Here is a 21,544-nt window from a genome sequence, read left to right as displayed (position 1 = left end):
ACGTACCCTTTGACTGTGCCCTACGCCAGTTGCCCGTGCAAGGCTGCCCTGGGGGGGGAGTCTAAATATGGTGTTCCAGGTCTCGTGACATGGAACGTCAATCGGAAGAGGCAAGGGCGGGCAGTGGGAGGGGGAGGCATATCTGTGTCCTGGGTCTGGGGAGTGCTGGGACGCATGAATGGCATTTAGAAAATGTCCTGAAATATATTTGTATATATTCCAGTTAGTTAAGGGCTGCTCAGGTCCTGGGAGTCTTCTTTCCGTTGCGACGAGCAAGGAATGGGCAACTGTGATGATAGCCGTTGCTTTGAAGCCAATCCAACTGTTTTAGCAAGGTAAAGCTTTTTACGATCTTGACAAGGCCCCAACACTTTATGCTTCTATGTGAACAACCTTGGACCCTTTCCAAGTACAGGATCCAAAGTGAGACAGCACTTTCACATTAATGCCAGTAAGAAAGAGATACTCCTCATCGGCACGCCTGCACCTTCCTTTCCTATCACTCTCTGGCCGGCCTCCCTTGGCCCTCTCCTTGCTCCCACCTGTGAGGCTAAGAACCTTTGGGTCATCTTCGACTCCGCTTTCATTTTCACCTCACATCTCTGACGTTTCTAAGAAGTCAAACTACCAACTGCCCCTCCTCAGAGGTATTCTTCCTTTCCTCTCCTTCCCCCAGAAGCTCACTGTCTCTAGAGCTCTGGTTCTCTCTAGGCTAGACTATTGCAACAGCCTCTATCTGAATCTGCCTGCAACTACTCTCTGCCCTTTGCAAATCATCCAGAACAGGACTGCGAGACTTGTCCTTGGCTTCAAGCCCAGGAATCTTATATCTCCAGCCTTGATATCTCTTCATTGACTCCCAGTGGCTGCAAAGAATTAAGTTCAAGACCCTTTGCATTGTCCACAAGGCCCTCTGGGGCCTGGGTCCGCAATACCTTCAACTCTCCCTTCTGAAATACCTTCCTACCCGAGCTCTCCCCTCCTCCACCTTCAACCCCCTCAGGATCAGCCGCTTCTCCAAGCAACGAGTTGCAGGTAGATCTCTTTCTTCGGCTGGGGACTCCCTCTGGAACAGCCTCCCTGCCTCTTTGAAACTTGAGGAGAACCATCTTTGGTGCCGGAAACACCTTGCTTCTGCTTCACTCTTCCTCTCCCCTGCTGATTTCTGTCTGCTTAGGTCTTTGGCACCTGGGTACCCTCTGATTTCAGGCCCAGATCTCTGCCCACCCAGCCGCATACCCTGCTTACTGGCAACCCTTGCACTTGGATCTGTATCTGCAACCCTACAGTCCCCTTCCTGCACTTATTAGATACCAGCTGTCTGTGCTTTATTCTTGCACTTACCACCATCTGGCAACACTACCTGTTGTTGTTTGTTTGATCACATGTTCAGCACTTTTCACTCCTCCCCTGCCCCTTGCTTTTTCCCGTTCCCTCTCCCCTGCACTTGCATGTTCTCAATGTCACTGGGCCTAGTAAGATTGTGTTTTGTCCTTCCTTGTTCCCCTCCCTTGCTCCGTCAGGCTCTGAAACACTTGTGTGTGGGCACAATATACATAAAATATCATATCATATCATATGCGGTTGGAGCGTTCGGCACATGGGGATGGTTGTTGTAGAGATTGGTGTAGGGTTGAATAGCCAGTTTTTTAGCCACTTCCTAAAATTTAGGTGGTCTTCTGTCATTCTGATTGCCCTCGGGTTCGAGTTCCATAGTTTGGCTAGCAGACAGGAGAAGGCGGTTCCTCTGAATTGTGTTGTCTTTAAGCATATTGTTTGTATTTAAAGGTCGATGCTAGATCTTAAATCTCTTCTGGGTTGTATTCAGTGATTTTTGCTTAGAGGAGTTTGACTCCCTGTCTGTGTAGTGATTTATGGGCAATGCAGAGGGCTTTGAAGTTGATACATTTATTTACTGGTAGCCAGTATAGAATTCTCAGGGACGGTGTGATGAACAAATGATGATGCTGAGACAAGTCAATCCCTACACCTTTGGTCCATTTTCTAATATGGCATTCATGGTGGGCCATGATTTGGGCTGAAATTGGTATTTTGCTGGTGAAGAATTGGGCAGAGAGAGTCAGGGACAAAAACAGCATATCTCAATAAAGAGGAATATGACTGGGTGTGCAATGATGAATAAGGATTGGGACTGGTCAGTGGCAGGCAGAGCAATGGGTGAGTGAAGGAGACACAGGCGCAGTACTAAATGGGAGAAGGGCAGGCATGGAGTATAATGCAAGAAAGGGTCAGTCAATACAGGGTAGAGCTTTTGGTTTCACAGAGGTCGCTGCATGCCTGCCTCGTGCACGTCAGCCATATTCCCAGTTCCAGGTGTGACACTATTGGTATTAAGTGTAATGAACCAAGTGAAATAAAACTTGAAAACTTGTATTGCAATACATGTATCATTATATATTTCAGCAGACACAACCATTTTACTTAATGGGTTTTTGACTGCATTTTCTGAAGCATAAATTCAATTAAAAACAAGTATTTTCAATCAATTGTATATATTTCTTTATTACCCATGCAAAACGTGCTTAGCAATATGGCATGAGCAACATTTTTAACAAATTCTTCTTCTGACCTCAACTACCTGATGTGCTTGAGTTCTGCCGGCTATAACTTGACTTTTGGCCCTTGAAACAGATCGCAATTGTTTTCTATTTAGCATAAAAACGCTCCAATTATCCAGATCTTTTTAATAGGAACCATCCGTTGAACATTCCCTTTTCGAAATCTGGAACTTTTTTTAAAGAATTGAGATCAAAAGTAGCCCGACGTGGCCGAGCACTCTTGCTGTGACGCCCGATGCATACTGTAAAGGCCGCTTGGATTTTAATCACAATTCGAAACAGTGGAGCTATTACATGCTCCGCGTCAATGTGAACTACATCAGACATGATCAAGGAACATGCTTCATTAGACCTGCTTGCAGCATTCTGTCACATAAAAGGACGTATTTTGATGGAGTAAATGCAATCCATACAGGGTAGGGAGCCGGGAGGGGCGCTGTGCCTCAGCTCGCAGGGAGTAGTAATAGTAGATGTTAAGACGTCATTACGGTCCATGGAGCACAGAGGCAAGGACGAGAAACAACAGCTTGTTCTGTTTGTTCTAAGGCACGGGTAACCAGTAATAAGAACTGTACTGAGAAAGGTGAACTACAATGATCGGAACAATGATAACCATTTGCTTATCTTGCAACTCGTGCCCAGCTATGGCAGAGTGACGACTGATTATGTGGCAGACTGATCACTAAAGGTGACTTGTTATTGAGGGAGACAGACTAGTGGATTAAGAAGGTTCATCAGTGGGTGAAACAGGATGTGTGAATAAGGCAAACTAAGTGAATAAAACAGCTGCGCCCATCATTGAAACAGGTCATCCAGTGATCTCATTGGATACTCTGTTTGGTTCACTGGTCACACTGGGGTCCACTTAGTGAACCAGTGCACCGATAATACCTCTAACGTAAGGTTTTCTATTGTCAGGGCATGTATACACATTTCTAAAAACTACTAACACTAAAACCTTGCAAATGGTTACTCGTGAAGAAGAATTACCAGTCAGGGAAGTAGGATAATCAGTGAAAATACAGGATCATTGGAAATAAGGATAAGTGAACAGCGAATATCAATGGCTGATGCAGTTTGGCCAATGAAAAAGGAACGATATCTAGTCATTGAGACAATGGGCCTCATTACGAGTTGGGAGCAAAGGGATACCGGGCACCGGTAAGGACACCGGTGCCGGTAATCCATTTGCACCCTATTCCCGAGTTCCCTTAGCGGGTCCCTTCCTTAACACCTGGTTTTTACCAGGCGTTAAGGACGGGACCCGTTAAGGGACTTTAGAGGTAATAACGGTACCGCAATTTGCGGTACGGTTATTAGCGCCTTCCCCCTTCCCATTGAGCCCTATAGGGGGCTCAAATGGGAATGGGGAATGGCTTTTTCAATGGTGATTTACCAGTCCCGCAAAGGTCGGAATAGACCGGTAAATCCCCACTGAACCAGGGCGGACTCGGTACCGGTATCAGAGGTAGTCATGGCGCTAATAGCGCCATGATTACCTCCATACTCGGAATGAGGCCCAATGTGACAGTTGAACATTCCACAGTAACAGCAAATAAGGCATGTGGTGCAGTGGATTAAGCAAAATTATGAATGAATGCAGTGGCGTAACTCAACATTTGGGGGCCTCCTTTGAACCATGGTGAGGGCTCCCTCCAAGCCCCACAACAAAGCATGGGGCGTGCAACACTCTGGGCTGGCCTGAATCACCACACATGTGCAATGCCCATGATGATGTTTCAACCCCTGTCTGGGCCTGTCTGGGTGCATACGGCATGTCAGAGAAGAATCTTTATCTGCTTATAATTGTTTGTTACAACTCTATGATGCTACCTTCATCAACCTGCAAGCCCTATAGCTGTGACAACCTCTGCAATGCAAGGTAAGGAGATCAATACCTGCGATATACCTGACTCACTCGCCTTGCACTCAATCTCTCCCATATACTTTCGGCCACATACTGGAAATGCTGCTTGTTTATTTAGCCCTATACGTAGCAAACAGGTACGGCACACCGACCAATTCCAACGTTGGCTGCCTAATCCTATCAGGTCCCTTCCACCGCTTTGTGCGACAGGCGACCAATATGCAACTAAGCTGCCTTACTATCTGCTTCCGCAGCATCTACTTAAGGTTTGGACACTAAACAACAGCGGAAACTATCCCACCACTGTGATTCTCCAAACCTACACCCCTAGCGCTTACCCTGAGGCTGCCCAAAGTTTTCACGCACCAGTACTTCATTAAAGTGGGCTGCCGCCATCCCTCCTCTAGCATTATACCTCTCTGTATACGTCCGCTAACACCTGGTGCACCTGATGTAGGCCCCTGCCTCACGGCGTGAGGCTTTTCCAGTTTGCGTGTGGTGAACCACTGCTGTACTATCCACCTGGACTAATATGGACCCTGCAAGCACAGCATGCCGATATATTTGTTAAACCTGTAAACGTAATCAAAGTCATTCACTCTCTATTATGCTTTCGAATTACCTTCCTTTGCTACTGTCTCAGATCAATGCAACTTGTTATCTGTATCTGCATAGTAAATATTTAGCCTCCCTTACCGTAAGGTGAGGCTTGACCAATTTGTGCACCTGCACAAATGCTGCCTGTCATGCTCATCTTCACACCTGAAGTAGTCCCCTGTGCAATATGTGCACACACACACACACTAATTTTGTCTTTGAGTGCTTGTTTTCACACCTGAAGGAGCCCCCCTGCCATGAGGTGAGGCTTTGCCAGATTGTGCACTCACACTAATGTTGTCTCTCCGGTGTTCCTGCACACCAGAAGTAGCCCCCATACCAAGAGGCAAGGCTTTGCCAGTCTGTGCACACACACTAATTCTGTCTTTCAGTGCTTGTTTCCACACCTGAAGTAGTCCCCCGTACCATGAGGTGAGGCTTTGTCATTTTGTGCACTCACAATCATTTTGTCTCATGATGTGATATGATAGTTTATTTAAATAGCGCCTATGTTTCAAAGCGGTTCAAGGCAAGGGAGGGAACAAGGCAAAATACAATGACATTTTTACAGGCCATGAACAGTGAGGATATCAAATTAACTATCGTACTCGGCCTGATGACATATCAGATAGTGCAAGAGCCAAGACATAGATAAGGAAGGGAGGGGGAGAGTGGGAAGGAAATGGAAACAGACAGGCGTCTACCGTACTAGGCTGATGACATTTCTGGTAGAGCCCAAGAAGAGTGGGAAGGAAATGGAAACAGACAGGCGACTACCGTACTAGGCTGATGACATTTCTGGTAGAACCGAAGAAAACAAAATGTGAGGGAGAGGGGTCCAACGGGTTCATTAATGAGACCATATTAACCGAGGCGGTGGGCAGACCCTGGTGGTATTGGCCCGCCGCTCAAGTTAAGGGCCCGAGCAAAGTGAGGATCCCTTAACGATGGCATCGGTGCCGTTACCGACAGGGTCGGCCCTCCAATCAGGTTAATATCACCATTAGCACCCACGTAGTTAAAATAAAGAAATATACCTTTGTTGTGTGGCTTTGCGCTGCGCAGTGCTGCTGGCCGTTTTTCATGTTGATTACTGTGACATCATCAATATAAAAAACAGACTTGTCTGACAGCAGCACTGCGCAGGACCAGGCCATCCAACAAAAGTATGTTTCATTTTTTTTCTTTAAAAAAAAAAGACACCAATAGCACCCATGTAGGAAACTACCGGGTGCTAAGTGGTGAAGGAGATGCGGGGAAGTGAAGGGGTCGCTGGCTGTCCAGGCAGCTCAGAACGCGGACTTGTAATACACAGCACAGCCCACGTTCTGAGCCTCCCGATTGGCCAACGCCCCTTCCCATGGTGCTAATAGCCATTAGCTCAAGAATGTTGTTTATGCACTGTTTGGACAAGGGATGTTTCCATGTCTAGTCTGTGTTCTGTAATCTTAAATCTTTGGCTATTGTTTTTTTATTTGTTACTACTGTAAGCTCTTCACTTGTAATTCAGTTAGGAATTTGTGTGTGTGTAGTCCGTTGTCTTTCCTTTGTTTTTCATAGGTTATTCGTTTCTTTAAACATTTTATTACGTAGACAATGTAATTCAGTGGTGTTTTTTTTTACCACATATCTTCTCTCTCTCTTTCGTTTGAAAGTTTTCCTTGCATTTTCTATGTGCCCATCAATCACATTTGGCATATTTCACATTGGGTGCAGTCTTTTATCTCTTTCCAGCGTTCTTCGTGGATGGTCAATCATCCTTGGGCAGGAAGAGAGGTTAAGCATGTATCACTCTATACAAAGGGATTGCATAGAGATCATTGCCTATCTCTGGAGTGCTGTTTTACCATAGAGTAGAGGTGTGGAGGACACAGCTGTAACCCAGGGCACTAAGTATGTGGCCAATAGGCGCAAGCAAGGGACCAGTGGAATTGTGCATTTGGTGTTTGTGAGCCTTTCAGTTGCTGCGCATTGCAGGAGCAGAGAAACATGTTACCGTTCAGGGCAGTTCCTGTCCATTGCATCATTAGTGCTCCTGGAGCCAACTGAAGGGCTAGGATCCAGCACAGAAATGTGGACTGATCTAGGCAAGTGGGGTGCCGTAGAGGATGGCAGTGGGTCAGGGGAAAAGACAGATGAAAGCTGTTGGGTAATGCCTCTGCTTGGATGACAGTTAGCGGGTATTGAGAATTGACAAACTAGGTATGGAAGGCATTCCAGGGGGTGCATGTAAATCTGACGTGTCCACAGGCAGCACATGAAGCCGTGTACAGTGATTGAGCAACTGGGAAGCAGGTGTGGATGCTAAAATCATGATACATACGAGCAAAAAACAAAATCTCATGATCTAAAACTAAATGAACTGTGCACTATATTTCACACAGAAATCCATTTTTTCACAAAAATGTTGCAATGAGAAAATCTCATCTTATAAAACAAAGAACGGACTAGCAAGTAAAACAGTTGCACCTACAATGTCAAATGTGTCATACTTAAAAGAACAACTTAAATATGTCATGCACGTGGATAGCTAACTTAGGAGCAACTGTTAACATGATCGGTCTCCTTAGGTCATCAAAGAGCTTCATATTTGACAAATAGCTTCACAGTAACAATGAAATCATGGCTAGACTTTGACCAAAAATAAATAATGCGCAGATGCACTTAAAGTTTAAATGACAAGTAAATATAATCCTTGATATATTTTCCTTTCAGAAGAGAAATGAATGTTGCAGTTTATTTCGATTCCTTGAATCTGATGAGCACATCATGGCAAATTAAGTCACTCATAGTCACTGTCAAATGGGAGATTTCAGATGGTACAAAAAACAATAATTTTGATAACAAAAAGGGTGTCCTTTCAAAGCATTATCAATGGGCATAAAGTTGGGGCTAACCCTCAAAGTGACAGCATCCGTAGACTTGGAAAGGCACTGCAAGCGTAGTCAAATGTTAATTTACAACTGGAAAGGGAGCTCCCGGCAGGTAGATATATCTTTCTAAGAAGCACCTGGGAGGAAGTTAGCAGCCAATACAAAGGCATTGAAAAAAAAATGCGCCCAATGTTCAAAGAGGTTATTTTATTTTCAAAGTGCCCTTAAGTGATGACACGTGTAAACATTTTTTTACGTGAAACAAATAATATAATGAGACATTCACATAAATTGGCGTGTACCCCAATTATTGTCTGGCCTTTTATTTTTTTTCCCCCGTTCATTTAATTTTCATTTGAAAACAATTTTTTTGTTCTCCTATTTAATTACTGAACTTTATTCAATTTGTTTATCTGTACACGCCAATTTATGTGAATGTCTCATTATATTATTTGTTTCACGTAAAAAATTGTTTTGTTACGAATATATGGTGCTATGACTGATTAATAGCCCTGATTTGACAAAGGTCTCAGGGAGACCGAAACACGTGTCATCACTTAAGGGCACTTTGAAAATAAAAGAACCTCTTTGAACATTGGGCGCAGTCTTTTTCCGGGTTATTTATACCTTATACTTATGCTGAAGGGGGGGGTTTCTTGGTAAAACCCAGAATCCGGTGAGACGCGACCAGTTGCATCTAATGAAGCTCTTTTGAAAAATACTTAATCTCAACAAGGCTAATGTCGCCATGTTAGACCAAACCGCTGCAGCCAAGAGTTTCTGATAACATACAAATTCATTGAATGCTGGCTGAATCTCATGGAGCGAACACGCATTCCGAGCAAGCTGTTAGTTCTTCCAGCTCACTCCCAGTGCGCCAAGTCTTCATACCTACCCTCTGCCGGAAAATAATTCAAAAAAATGAACACTTACCTGCTTCATCCAGCGTTCCTCTTCTGATCCACTTCGTTGCTCTCACAATTCAGCTGCTAATGAAAATACAAAGGGACCCTTGCTTAAAGCTACTTTTGCGATGTCCATGATGGTCATCTTGACTTTGCTAACAAAACCATATATTGCTGCCCAGGACGATTTGCTGGATTGCTATTATCAAGAATGTCATCTATGGTGGGGCATAGCGGGTAGTATGAGCCTGCCACCCTTAGTAAGCTCTCATTGCTGGGCGTGAAGAAGGTCAATGGTAAGCAAACAGTTAAACTTAAACAACCAATCTTAAAAAAAGCACTTTATCTTTGGTATCAAGCGAAGAGATCACTGGGGTGGTGATAATGTGTCACTGTCCTTCATGGCACAAAAATGCCATAAAACATCATTCTGAGCACATTATAGTTGAACATCATTCTGTGCACCTTGCAGTTGATATCTGCTATTCCAGCTCCATTTCCAAACTACGAGAGACCAGACTTCTTGAATTCCAGCTCCAATCTGGCAGCTGAGGACAAGATTGGGAATGTTCAGCACACCAAAGTTTCTGACATCTTTTTCCATGATATGCAAAAACCCAATAATAATGAAGTTACAATTTTGAACAAGGGAGCGCTGTCAGCTTTGAACACGTAGGCGACTCTTAGCTTGTATTAAATCTCCTGACTGTGGTGTAAAGTTTAATCCGTGCTTACTCTCCAGTGTCTGTGGTCTAGAGTCTAGATGCTCTCCCTGCCTGTTTCTGTTCACAGGCAGTGTAGGCTCCTACTGTAGTCAACCACACTTCTTAGACCGTTAACAATCAGATACAGACTGACATAATAGTCTCTATTTAGCAGAAATAATCTTTCAACATCTATCTTCCATTTAATCCCAAGAATGGTAGAGGCCATTCAACAAGGTGGAAAATCATCCTCAATCTGGCTAAGAATGGTCATATCGTTTTCAGTCTCTGAGTAAAGAAACTAAGGGCACATTGCAATTCGCTCGAACAGGCAATGGCACAAAACTCTTCATAGTTCCTTAGCTATCAGAAATGAGCAAAATCATCCAGGACCTTCCCAAGACCTGAACATGTGAGATGAGAGTGTCCAACAGCAGACCTCAGCCCAAAGTATCGAATGTTTCAAGTTCAGAAATGTTATGATCAATATTGTCCACGGTGAGAATCTCAGACACTCAAAGAAGGTGGTGTCCAAATGCACACCTCCTTCATGTGGTGGTGTGAGAGACTCACAATGGATTTTACCCAGAAATGGAGAGTAAGGTGGAGTCCTGCACTTGGAAAAACATTTTATTTTGTATTGTTTATTTTATAACTCGCTTAATACCAGAGAGTGGATTCTAAGCTTGCTTCCAAGAGAAATGTGTTGCGCCTGAGCTATCCTTCCATCCCCAAAATGCACTTCACATGGTCAACATAACTTATTACCCTTTCCTTTCTAATGTTTATGTTATACTGCAGATGTCGGGAAAATCCCTTAGTAATGAACCATAGCTAGCTTGGTACTAGGTCTACTTTTATGAGGAGATTGAGATCAACTTGAAATGGGTCAAGTCTAGATTGTTTTTTTACCATTTTGAGGTAATATACTGTATGTTCCAAGGGCTAGTTATTTCAACTTGATCTAAGAAAATAGTAGCTTTCTTTTGCAATCAAAATGGAGGATTACAGGCTGTCGTCCCCTGCATTGCCCTACGCAATAAAAAGAGTGATAAGGAATTGCATTTGTAACAATTTGAGAGCTTAATGATAACCCTCAAAGAGCTGCATCAGGAAAAGCACATCTACTATTCTTAGGATAGGAGTATGCTAGCTTCTGAGGACATTTTATTTAAGTGTAGGCCTGCATGCACTAAAGTATATTCATTATAAATCTGTTGTAGTTGGGCACACGCAAGACATCATATTTGTTGTGTTTCTAGCACAAGCAGCCAGCCTGCATGTGGGTCCAGTGCACACTCTATCTCCCAACATTTACTGCATGTTTGTCAGGGGATTTAGAGCACTACAATCACCTGTGAATTGTGTGGGGGACCCCTACAAATATTTGTGGGGAACTGTTTCAAAAATGTCCATGTTACTGTTCTCTATAAAATCTCTATTTCTTCAAGGTATTACATTTTAGCTTTATCCTCCTAAAACTATAATTCATGTTGATCTCTCCTAGTCGTATCCCATGTGACACTTGACACTGAAGAAACACTTTTGAGAGATTGTTCTTTGTATTCCCAATTTCAACGTTGGAAATCTCTTTCAAAGACATGTGTAGACATTAATGAGCTAATTTACTGTAGTTATACAATTGTGGAGGAAAATATATAAAGAATGCATTTTGTTGCATATTTTGATTGCATTCTTAAATTACTTTAAACCAAAAAAAGGTAATGCTGATGATGGGTCTAAACATAATTACCGTTTTTGCTTTTTCACTATATAACAACATGCACATAGTCAATAAGTATAGATGGTATATATGCTTGGCCTGTCTCTGAATATCTGTACTTTTTCTTTTTTGAATTCTTTAGTTCCTTAGAGTGGACCAAGACAAAGACAGGGAATGCAGCTTGGACTGTGCGGGCTCTACACCCTTGGCGCTCTGTGCCTCTGATGGAAGAACCTTCTTGTCCAGGTGTGAGTTTCTGCGTGCAAAGTGTAAAGACCCTCAGCTGGAAATTGCATACTGGGACAACTGCAAAGGTAGGAATTGAGGAGGAAACATTTGATATCGGCATACTTATCTTGCTGTTTTGTATTTCTGTTAGTTCTTTCACTATGAAATCTGTTTTGAAAACATTTCATAACAATAAAGATAGTTACCTAATTTCTGTCATAAAATTGTTCATATAAATTAATCCTTTGAGCAATGTAGGATGTAATGAGTTACACTTAAAACCATTTCTAAGACCCTGTTTGAAGACTGCCTGTAAAACTATTTGCATTGAAAGGCAATGTTTCCTCCGGAATTGGCTCCTTTTAAAATTTACATTATCCTAACAATAGTTATTCAATTTCTAAATATATTTTTAGTGATTCTTTTTTCAATTTAGCCTTATGATGTCCAACTTCTCTAAAAAGGCTTTGAAGAAGAAATTAAATTTCATCATCTCATCTGAACTTTGTAGGAAAGATAATTGGTGGATACCATTGTAAAGGAAATTGAAATGTAGAGTGGTATTAAACATACATATTTTATAACTTTAAGAGATCTGCTTGAGACCCCCTTGGAAGTGATCTGTATTGTAGTTAATAATGCTATTGTATTTAAAGTGAAAATATAAGTGGTTCTTAAAACTGATCAGTCATACATATAGGTGTTCCTGATGACATTTAAATAGTGTTCTGTATTTAAAAATGCGTTAAAACACAGTTTACTTAGAAAATTACAGAAAGGTACCTGAAATGTGTTAACACTATGATATAATACAAATTAAGTTATGGATGCATAAGATTAATAATGCATAAAATATGTGGACAACGTATTGCAATTCACACAGGTTAAACATATAAAAAATCGTTAATTTGAAAGTATCCGAAAATGACATTAGGGGGGCAACCCCGGGTTCTATCTTTAAACCTGAAGAACATGCAATGTTTAATTAATGGAATGAAACCAGGGCCTTTGTGGTGTGAAGCAGATATAATTGCTGCATATATTCATTATTTTGTGTTGTTTGCACAATTGCATTATGATGATAAAACGTGTGTGTTTGAATACATTAATTAAATATTAACATAATATTTGAACACTGCAAATTATCCATATCCATTGACATGAGTATTTGTATCAGTTAAACCATGTAAATCTCTCTCTGAAGGTAGACATTAAAGACATAACAATTCCTTTACAATTAATGTGTACCTCCATGTTGCGGGGGGGGGGGGGGGGTTTGTATGGTTTAATATATATCCCCACTATTCTTATTGTGAGTTCTAGTTCATGTGTTGGGAGATATCTGTATCAATTGACATATGTATAAAGGTTACATATGCCTTGACTGTTGCTGTATCTTGTCTCTAATACACAAAGTCAGCTTCCTGGCGGTAATAAAAGGCTTGCTTAATTACATTCTTAGTACCGCATATTATAGAATTACCATCTTCATATTTGCTTGCCAAACATAAGCTGGAATTAGACCACATTCCCAGCCATAAAAAGCCAAGACAATATGCAGTTTGATTTCAAAGTACCTTCCCGGATCTCATATTCAATCAATTTTGAGGCCTTGGAGTCCCTAAATCACAATAAGGCTTTTAAGAATGTGTGCTCAAGTTTGGCCAGTACATGAGTGAAATTATAATTTCAAAGACCTGTCAAGAGTACCCATTGGCACTTTGACAATCTTCATTATACTACTTGTTTTTGCTTCTATCTACACTAATGCTCTTATCAGTTTAGACAGCACTGTTTAAACACCAAAATTGTTAACTAAGCTGATAGTCACTTTCCTAAAGGCCCTCTGCCCATCTATATTAATCTCCTTCTTTATTATGATTACACCATCTAAGTTTATGCTGAGAATGTTTAACTACTCAGGCTTTTAGGAGCTGAAGATAACATTCTTAGCTTTAAATACTTTTACAAAAATTATCACTTTCTGCACAAATTCGGGTAAAGAAATAAAGAATTGGTTACAAAGAGCTTTATATAAACATGCCTTTCAGCGAGGAGTTAGCGTGCATCCATTCAATAAGCACAGCTGAAGGGACTCCAACAATTGAATCAGCTCTTCCTTTGTGGATTCATAAAACTGGATTGTGCTGATGTAGGCTGGACTCAGACTCAGAAAGTGCACAATATAAGTGTGTATGCCCTGCTCCGATCAGTGAATTGAAATCCATAATCATAATGAGACAGAGGATCCAGGATCACTCAACGAGATCCCAGTTTTCTGAAATTGAACACTCAAGGCATCCATTTAATCTGAACGGTTTTACTAAGGGCCTCCTTATGAGTTTGTTGTTGTAGCAAAAAATGATGGGAAATTGGTTTCCAATCTACTGAATTATGATGTTCAATGAAATGTGAAGGAGATATCTCCAGCATATTGCAAGTGATATCTCTTCCACTTTACTGCCAACAGCCAATGGAATTACTGTGGCCAGAATTATTGCCATGGTAATGCCTCCAAAAATCCCCAAGGTTTTTTTGTAATTAAATAATGTTGTATGTATTTAGTGGAACATTGACAACAATCAGGATGTACACGTTTTGAAATCACGCCAGCTATATCCCAGGAGAAAAACAGCTACAGTGCATGTGGATATTCTTTTGCTGGATGGATATCTAGACTTGTGTACTCTGGTTGTTCTTCATCATAATGATTACAGTTATTTCCTTTTACCCAGCTGTTGTAGACGCATCCACATTATAATGTGCACTGAGGGGAATGTTGTTGTCACCCTAAATTAATAAGTTTGACCTTTAGTGATGATTTCTTTGATTTCATTTTGCCTTTTGAGTTGGCTATGTCTGCTGGGTCTCTGGATGAAGAGTGCCCCCCTCACTCACGTACGCATTTGCAGAAGCAGGATCTCTAGCAGAACATGGAAGAACTCTCAGTTGAATTAACCGGTTGGGAAGCATTCGTTATTCAATTGCTAACAGCTGTCCTGTGATAATGTCCATTTTAAACAATCAAATCATATATTGTCTTGTGCATGCAAAAAAGCTCTAAACTCTAAAAATATAGCTGCAGATAATCAAAAGACAGCCATTCATGTTCTGCAGCCAGTGTCAACACGTATTACAGTGTCCTCTCTTTCAGATGACTTAATTATAGCCTAAGAACACTACACATATATACACTCTTGGGAGCAGGGTGTGTGAACTGATCATTAGAATTAGTAGTAATGTTACCCTACACCCTGATTTGGCATTCTGCCAAATAGGGCTCCTCAAACCTGGATCCCCATAACTTGAGGAATTTTGTAGAGAAGACTAAAATGGAGTGGGGATGGGTTCAAGGCCAAAAATGACCAATAACAATAAAAATAGAAGTTTGTGTATCTTTATCCATATTTTGCTTCTCTGGAGGTTTGAGTATTCTGTATTGAGCTAGGATTTTGCTTATATCTTCTGAGGTCTAGCCAGTGGTAGAAACAGCATGTTTAATTGTTTGCACCATTTTATGGCCTTCTCTTTTAGTCTCCTTAGATTCATGTTGACCGAGTAAAAAAAAAATAAAAAAAAGAAAACACTCAATGCCAGCACAATGTGGAAAACTGATTAGCTAAAGCGATATCTTCACTTATCTTTACGTTCTCTTCCCTCAGAAGGGTGAGAGACGATACTCGATGCAGCTATAATGGAATACAGACATAGCAGAAATAGGGATGGCCTGCTGATAATGTGGTTGTAGTTCTTCTATTGTCTTAGGTGTTGCAAACAAAGTTAGTGAAAGATTGAGGAATTCCAACCTGTATCATTATATCCCGAAATCGAGCCCCCACTATGTGCTACTTTGTGTTCGTGCCTCCCCTGCGGCCTGCCCCTAGACTACTGCAGTGGCTGCGTGAAAAGAGCCCCCCAGGGCCGCAATATGGTAAGAAGGGGTTTAAGTGTGCAGACTTCTTCCTCCTCTTCCTCCTTCTGCTGCACCACCTTCAGGGTCCTAGATCACAGAGGGATAACTCTGCTTCTCCCAGAACTGCCCTGCTGTATAGGTAAGGTCATGGGAATTACAAAATGAAATAAACTAAATATATGTATATCACAGGATAGGAAGTTAGTCAAAGCTATTCAGTTGGGTGATGCTGCCGCAGGCATGCCTTTAAGAAGTACTTATTATGAATTCATATTTGATAAAATAACCACACAATGTATACTTTTAAATACTATTTAAAGAGCTACATTTGGTTGTAGTACAGGAAGACAACTACATGTTTTTTTCCTTCACTGAAATAGTTATATGTTTGTAGAGCAAAACATAAACCATAGAAGACAGTCATCACTCATAGCTCAGCCACTATGTCACACATTGAGCTAATTGACACGGAAAGTAGTTTTCTTAAAATTATATTAGTGGTCCCTTTGAGTTTTGATTTATGCAGTTCCTAAAAAATAAAATCTAAAATTGTACATACGCATTCTGAGATACAGCTGTTTTTCATTAAATGTTTTTCACTTCATGACACAGGAGAATGCGGGTACGTACAGCCATGTTAAAGTTGGCTGTTAACCATTACTTGCAAAGTCTGTGTTTTTTATGTTTTGCACTTCAGACTTAGCTTCCCTTCAACTAAGGATGTGTTTATGAATTTCTAGCATTTAAATATAGAAGATCAACCATAACTATAACAGAGTTTCTTTCAGTAGCTATCCTTTGGAGATATACAATAATAGGTACACACATTCTATTGGGAATGTCTACAGTTATGTCACAGGCATCTCAAAAAGACCCAAACTATCCACTGGGCATGGCATGTGACTGTTCCACCTAGGCACTTTGGTACTTGGGTTCTTCAAAGTCCAAATGTGCCCAATAACCATGTCCTACAAGCACTTCTTCGAGTGGTTGGAGTCCTTAATGTTGCGTCACATTAGGTTTGTTATCAATATTGGTTGGTGCAGAGTGAATCCTTGAGGTTATTTGACATTAATATTATCTCATATCGACTTAAGTTTGTTGTCAATTTTGGTTGGTACAGAGTGAATCCTTGTGGATACTTGATGTTGCTTCACATAAGTGGTGTCACTTGTCTAATTTATTGTTTGTTGAAATCTGTGTGAAACCAAACGTTCATTAGTCTTTGTTGGTTATTGGGTGAGTAAGAGTTAGATAACAGCCATAGGCAATATTTTTAGTGGGGATAATATTAGTTTTTTTTGGTAACAGGGGCTGCAGGGGTGTCCCCCACTCCTTGTAAAATAATACAGGGGTTGCGGGGTTGTCCCCGTAGGTTCCATGCCTTAATATCACCGCAATAATATGTGGCAATATTTTTGTATGGCGATATTTTTGCGGAGATATTAACACATGGAACCCAAAAACAGTAGCTTTGATTGCGTTTTGACTGAGTTTGGCTGTCATCCTAACTGGGGAATCTGGTGCTGGATTTTAGTGTCACATCAATTTCCTGCGTACCAATATTCAGTCTCTTGGCTGCTAGAATTACCTACAGATGAACTCCAGCAGTAGGTATGTGCAGCATCATTAATTGCTCTGCTGCTTCGGCGGTAACAGATAATGTTGCCAAACAACTGTATGCACAATTGGGTTCACCAACTTCTCTTCAGCACATCTGCTCCTTATAGGCTGGTTTTGCATTGCCTCTAATACTCTACATTCATATTTATTCCGAGAAACTATTCTTCATTGCTACCAATTGATCATGTATTTTCTGACAATTCTGTGACTTTTCAGGGGGTTTGCATTGAGATGTGCTGCTATTTGGCTGCCTGTCTTTCCTTAAACATACTGATTTTTACATCATTGAATTAACCCTAATTTGAGGCTGCTGTGGATTCCAATTGTCAATATTGTCATCCACCAAAAGCAGAATTAACCGATTAGAAAGTATGTGCCTTCTATTCAACTTTTATGGCTTCAACCTGGGAATGCACTTCCATCGTCTGATTCACCTCTGTGCGATCAGCCTTTCTATTTGACTGCAATAGTTGTTTAAATGTGATGATTAGGAACAGGATAGATGTGAAGTTGCTAGTGGCAGCTGTAGTAGCTGTTGCAGCCGGCAGTCCATCCCCTTTACCATCTCCCCCTCTATAATTCCCTTCACTTAATGTTCCTCCATCCATTGCTTCATGACCGAGCTGATGAGTACCAGCACGGGAGCCCAACTCTGAAAGCTTGGCTCGGAATTTGGTGAATTTAAACTGGCTACTTGTATTATTCATGCTCTTCCTAGGATTAAAGGCATGGTCTAGTAAAACATTTTATTTAAAAAATTGATAGGCAACATAAAAAAAAATACTATCATTCTCTTTTTTAAAACTTCCTATGTAAAGTTTTGAGCTATTCAAGCTCAGAATTCGCAAAAGCAAGCACATGGGCGCATCCATTTTGTGAAATGGATGCCCTCCTGTGCTGGCTTTTGCTTTTGCGGCACTAATGAAGGAAAAGCCAGCCAGCTTTAGTAAACAAAAGCTACCGCTGGGTGGCTTTCCCTTCATTAGTGCTGTACGCGGAGGACGGGGACCGGACACCAGAGCAGGAAAGCTGCAGCTGAATCTCGGTAAGTGCTATTTATTTTTTTAAAAAAAAATAAGCACTAGCTGGGGTTTTTTTCTAAGTTTTCCGGGCTGGAGGAGCCCGGAAAACTTAGAAATAAAACTGCAGCTTTAAAAACATTGCATTTATGTTTGCGGTCGTTTTTGAAGCGACCGCAAACATAAATACAACGTTATTGCTCCTCCGGCTCGGAGGAGCATGAGAAACTCGGAAAGAAAAAACACAGTGTTTTCCAACACAACCGCGTTGTTTCTGCCTGAATCTGCTTTCTCATTTGGGGCTCTCGGGCTCCCCTTGTGACTGTCTTTTTTTAATATAATGGTTTTGTAGCTTTCCCTGAATCTGCTTTCCCATTTGGGGGTCTCAGGCTCCCTATGGGGAGCCCGAGAGCCCCAAATGGGAAAGCAGATTCAGGCAGAAACAATGCAGCATTGCGGAAAACAACTGCGGGAGCCCGAGAGCCCCAAATGGGAAAGCAGATTCAGGCAGAAACAACGCAGCATTTAACATTTCCCATTTGGGGCTCTCCGAGAGCCCCAAATGGGAAATCAGCTGTAGGCAGAAACACTACGTGGCATGTAAACACAACCGCGTTGTGTTTCTGCCTGCTGTGGCTTTCACTTTGGGTCTCCGGTGCTCCGGCACCGGAGACCCAAAGTGATAGCCACAGCAGGCAGAAACACAACGCGGTTGTGTTGGAAAACGCGGTGGTTTTTCTTTCCGAGTTTCTCAGGCTCCTCTGAGGAGCCTGAGAAACTCGGAAAGAAAAACCACCGCGTTTTCCAACACAATAACGTTGTATTTATGTTTGCGGTTGCTTCAAAAGCGACCGCAAACATAAATACAACGTTTTTAAAGCTGCGGTTTTATTTCTAAGTTTTCCAGGCTCCTCCAGCCCAGAAAACTTAGAAAAAAAAACACAGCTAGTGCTTATTTTTTTTAAAAAATAAATAGCACTTACCGAGATTCAGGTGCAGCTTTCCTGCTCTGGTCTCCGGTCCCCGTCCTCCGCGTACAGCACTAATGAAGGGAAAGCCACCCAGCAGTAGCTTTTGCTTACTACAGCTGGCTGGCTTTTCCTTCATTAGTGCCGCAAAAGCAAAATTCAGCACAGGAGGGCATCCATTTCACAAAATGGATGCGCCCATGTGCTTGCTTTTGCGAATTTTGAGCTTGAATAGCTCAATATTTTACATAGGAAGTTTTAAAAAAGAGAATGCTAGTATTTTTTTTTTATGTTGCCTATCTATTTTTTAAATGACATTTTTTACTAGACCATGCCTTTAAAACACTCGGTGTAATCCTAGACCAGGAGCTTAATATGAGGGCACATGTGAGCAGTTTTGTCTCATCATCCACATATTATCTCAAACTACTAGCACAGCTGCAACCATTTTTAAGCCACGCTACTTGAGCTATCATTGCTAGGGCCTTAGTGGGAGCTAAATTTGATTATTGTTCACGTCTTTTGAAACACTTGTGTATAGGCGCATTATAAATGCCTTATCATATCATATCATATGGCATTGGTAAAGGGGAAATTGCCTGATTGCTGACAATGCAGAATAATGCAGTGCGGGCTGTTGAGGGCCTTCACCTGGAGGGATCATATCTCTGAGGCCTGGAAAGTCCTGCATTGGCTTCCAGTGTCCTCAAGAATCAACTTTCGCTTACTTTCCATAACACACAGGTGTTTATGTGGCATAAGTCCAGCGTATTTATCTCACAGACTTTGTTAGCAACTTGCAGCCAGGGCACTTTGATCTAATAATTCTTCACTTTTGTCTGTGCCTAAAGTTAGATTGTCTATGGTCTCTCAAAGGTCCTTTCCTTATGCTGCACCAACGTGCTGGAATGCACTTCCACTTGATCTGAGAGCATGTCACTCTTTTGATTGCTTTAGGTGTGTTTTAAAACCATCTCCTTCTGCTGATTTGGTAATGTGACTTGATTTTTTGTTGTTGTTTTTAGCGCTCCAATGCCTAAGGGTCTAGCCTTAGTGCTATATAAATCACTAAATAAGTAAATGACAGTTGCATTGGTCATTAATAGAAACTGTGGTTGTATTCATATGACTGGTAACTCCTACCCTTTTGTGCATAAATGTGCAACAGAAAGCACAGTGAGAATTCAGATGATAGTGAGGTTGATTCTTACGGTAATCTGGGCCTCAAAACTGGTCCGAAGTGTATGTGTTCTTGCTAAACATGGGCACTCTCTTGATGACATTTGATCAGGGATTATTCTAGGGGTCTTGCTTCACATGTTAAGGCCTGAATGAGTGATCCCCAATGCTGCTCTTGGTGAAACTCATGACGCTCCTTATCAGTGAAAGGTCTGAGATTAAGGTAACATGCTAAATTGTTGCTGAATCTCTTCTATGTAGGAGTTTAACCATAGGAGTATTTTTTTGGTGACTCAATGAGATTAAGGTTCATAATCTTTATTCCTGGCAAATGCTCAAAAATCATACGTCATAAATCAACATATCAATAGGAAAAATACAATATAAAAATAGATTAATACCCAAATAAAACCCTAAAATCCCATCCTGTATAACCAACAAAATACATATTAATGACATAGCCATCATAAAATACTCATTCAAATAAACTTAATTGCTTAAAAAATCTTGCATATAACACAAAACATAGCCAATAATCTGTGTACAAAATAAAACAAGCACATTTGATGATGTACAAGTCCATGGCATTCGTCCCAGGTTACTGTGTTTTAATCACAGCAATTTTTTCAGTGGGCATTTTCACCTGAGTTTTCACGTTGGCTGTTTGTGGTAATATTTAACAAACTTGACCCGCTCTGATTTTTTTTAGTAAGTTTGGTGAGGTTTCGTGAAGGGGGGGACACTGTTTTAGGGGGGTCCCAAAAAATATTTTTTTCCATAGACATAATGTCCAAACCGCTAGACGGTCCAAAAAGTGTGCTTTTGTAAATTTGGTGGAAATCTGTCCAGTATTTTTTTTTAAAACTGGCAAAATGTAGTCCGCCAAAAATTTGTGATATATGCGAACAGGACTCTGATTGGTGCGGAGGGCCGCTTAATGTCGCTGACATACGACATGCCCACTGATTGGCTGGAGGGAAGGGTGAGTTGTGTCATATTTTTCCGACACGCCTGCCATGTTGTATCCAAGGATATCCAAGGATATCCACGGATAGCGCGGTGGGGAACAGGGCTAGGAAACATGTATTGTGGCATTTGGTGTTGGGAAGAGGGGCTTGGATGGGTTGGGGAGTGAAAGATAGTTGATATCATATATTTGTTTAGGTGGAAGAAGACACTGTTGTGTCCGCGGTAGTTCGTGGACACCACTCTATATCGCTGGCAGTGCCTCTGGCAGCTGCCTTATGTTTGTGGGTTGTGCCCACTGACCAGATTCTTGGGTGCATGGCTGTATTATGCTGTAGAGGTAGTGGCCAGCCACTAGCTGCCTCATGTGTGTGGGTTGTGGCCACTGGCCAGATACTTG

At 41.5% G+C, this 21,544-nt stretch overlaps 1 protein-coding gene across 3 annotated transcripts in view; it reads left to right on the top strand.

The window, feature by feature from the left end:
* SMOC2 (SPARC related modular calcium binding 2) overlaps positions 1–21,544 on the top strand; it is an 884,027-nt gene that overhangs the window by 230,214 nt on the left and 632,269 nt on the right. For all 3 annotated transcript variants that reach the window (XM_069606961.1, XM_069606960.1, XM_069606962.1), the window contains exon 2: positions 11,391–11,562. In XM_069606961.1, coding sequence (XP_069463062.1) covers positions 11,391–11,562 — 172 coding nt within the window. The remainder of the gene's footprint in view (positions 1–11,390; positions 11,563–21,544) is intronic.

The sequence above is a fragment of the Ambystoma mexicanum genome, chromosome 4p (genome assembly GCF_040938575.1).
Source record: "Ambystoma mexicanum isolate Mex_15411 chromosome 4p, UKY_AmexF1_1, whole genome shotgun sequence".
Classification (NCBI taxonomy): domain Eukaryota; kingdom Metazoa; phylum Chordata; class Amphibia; order Caudata; family Ambystomatidae; genus Ambystoma; species Ambystoma mexicanum.
Note: the sequence above shows the minus strand (reverse complement) of the source record. Positions and strands in the feature narration are given on the sequence as shown.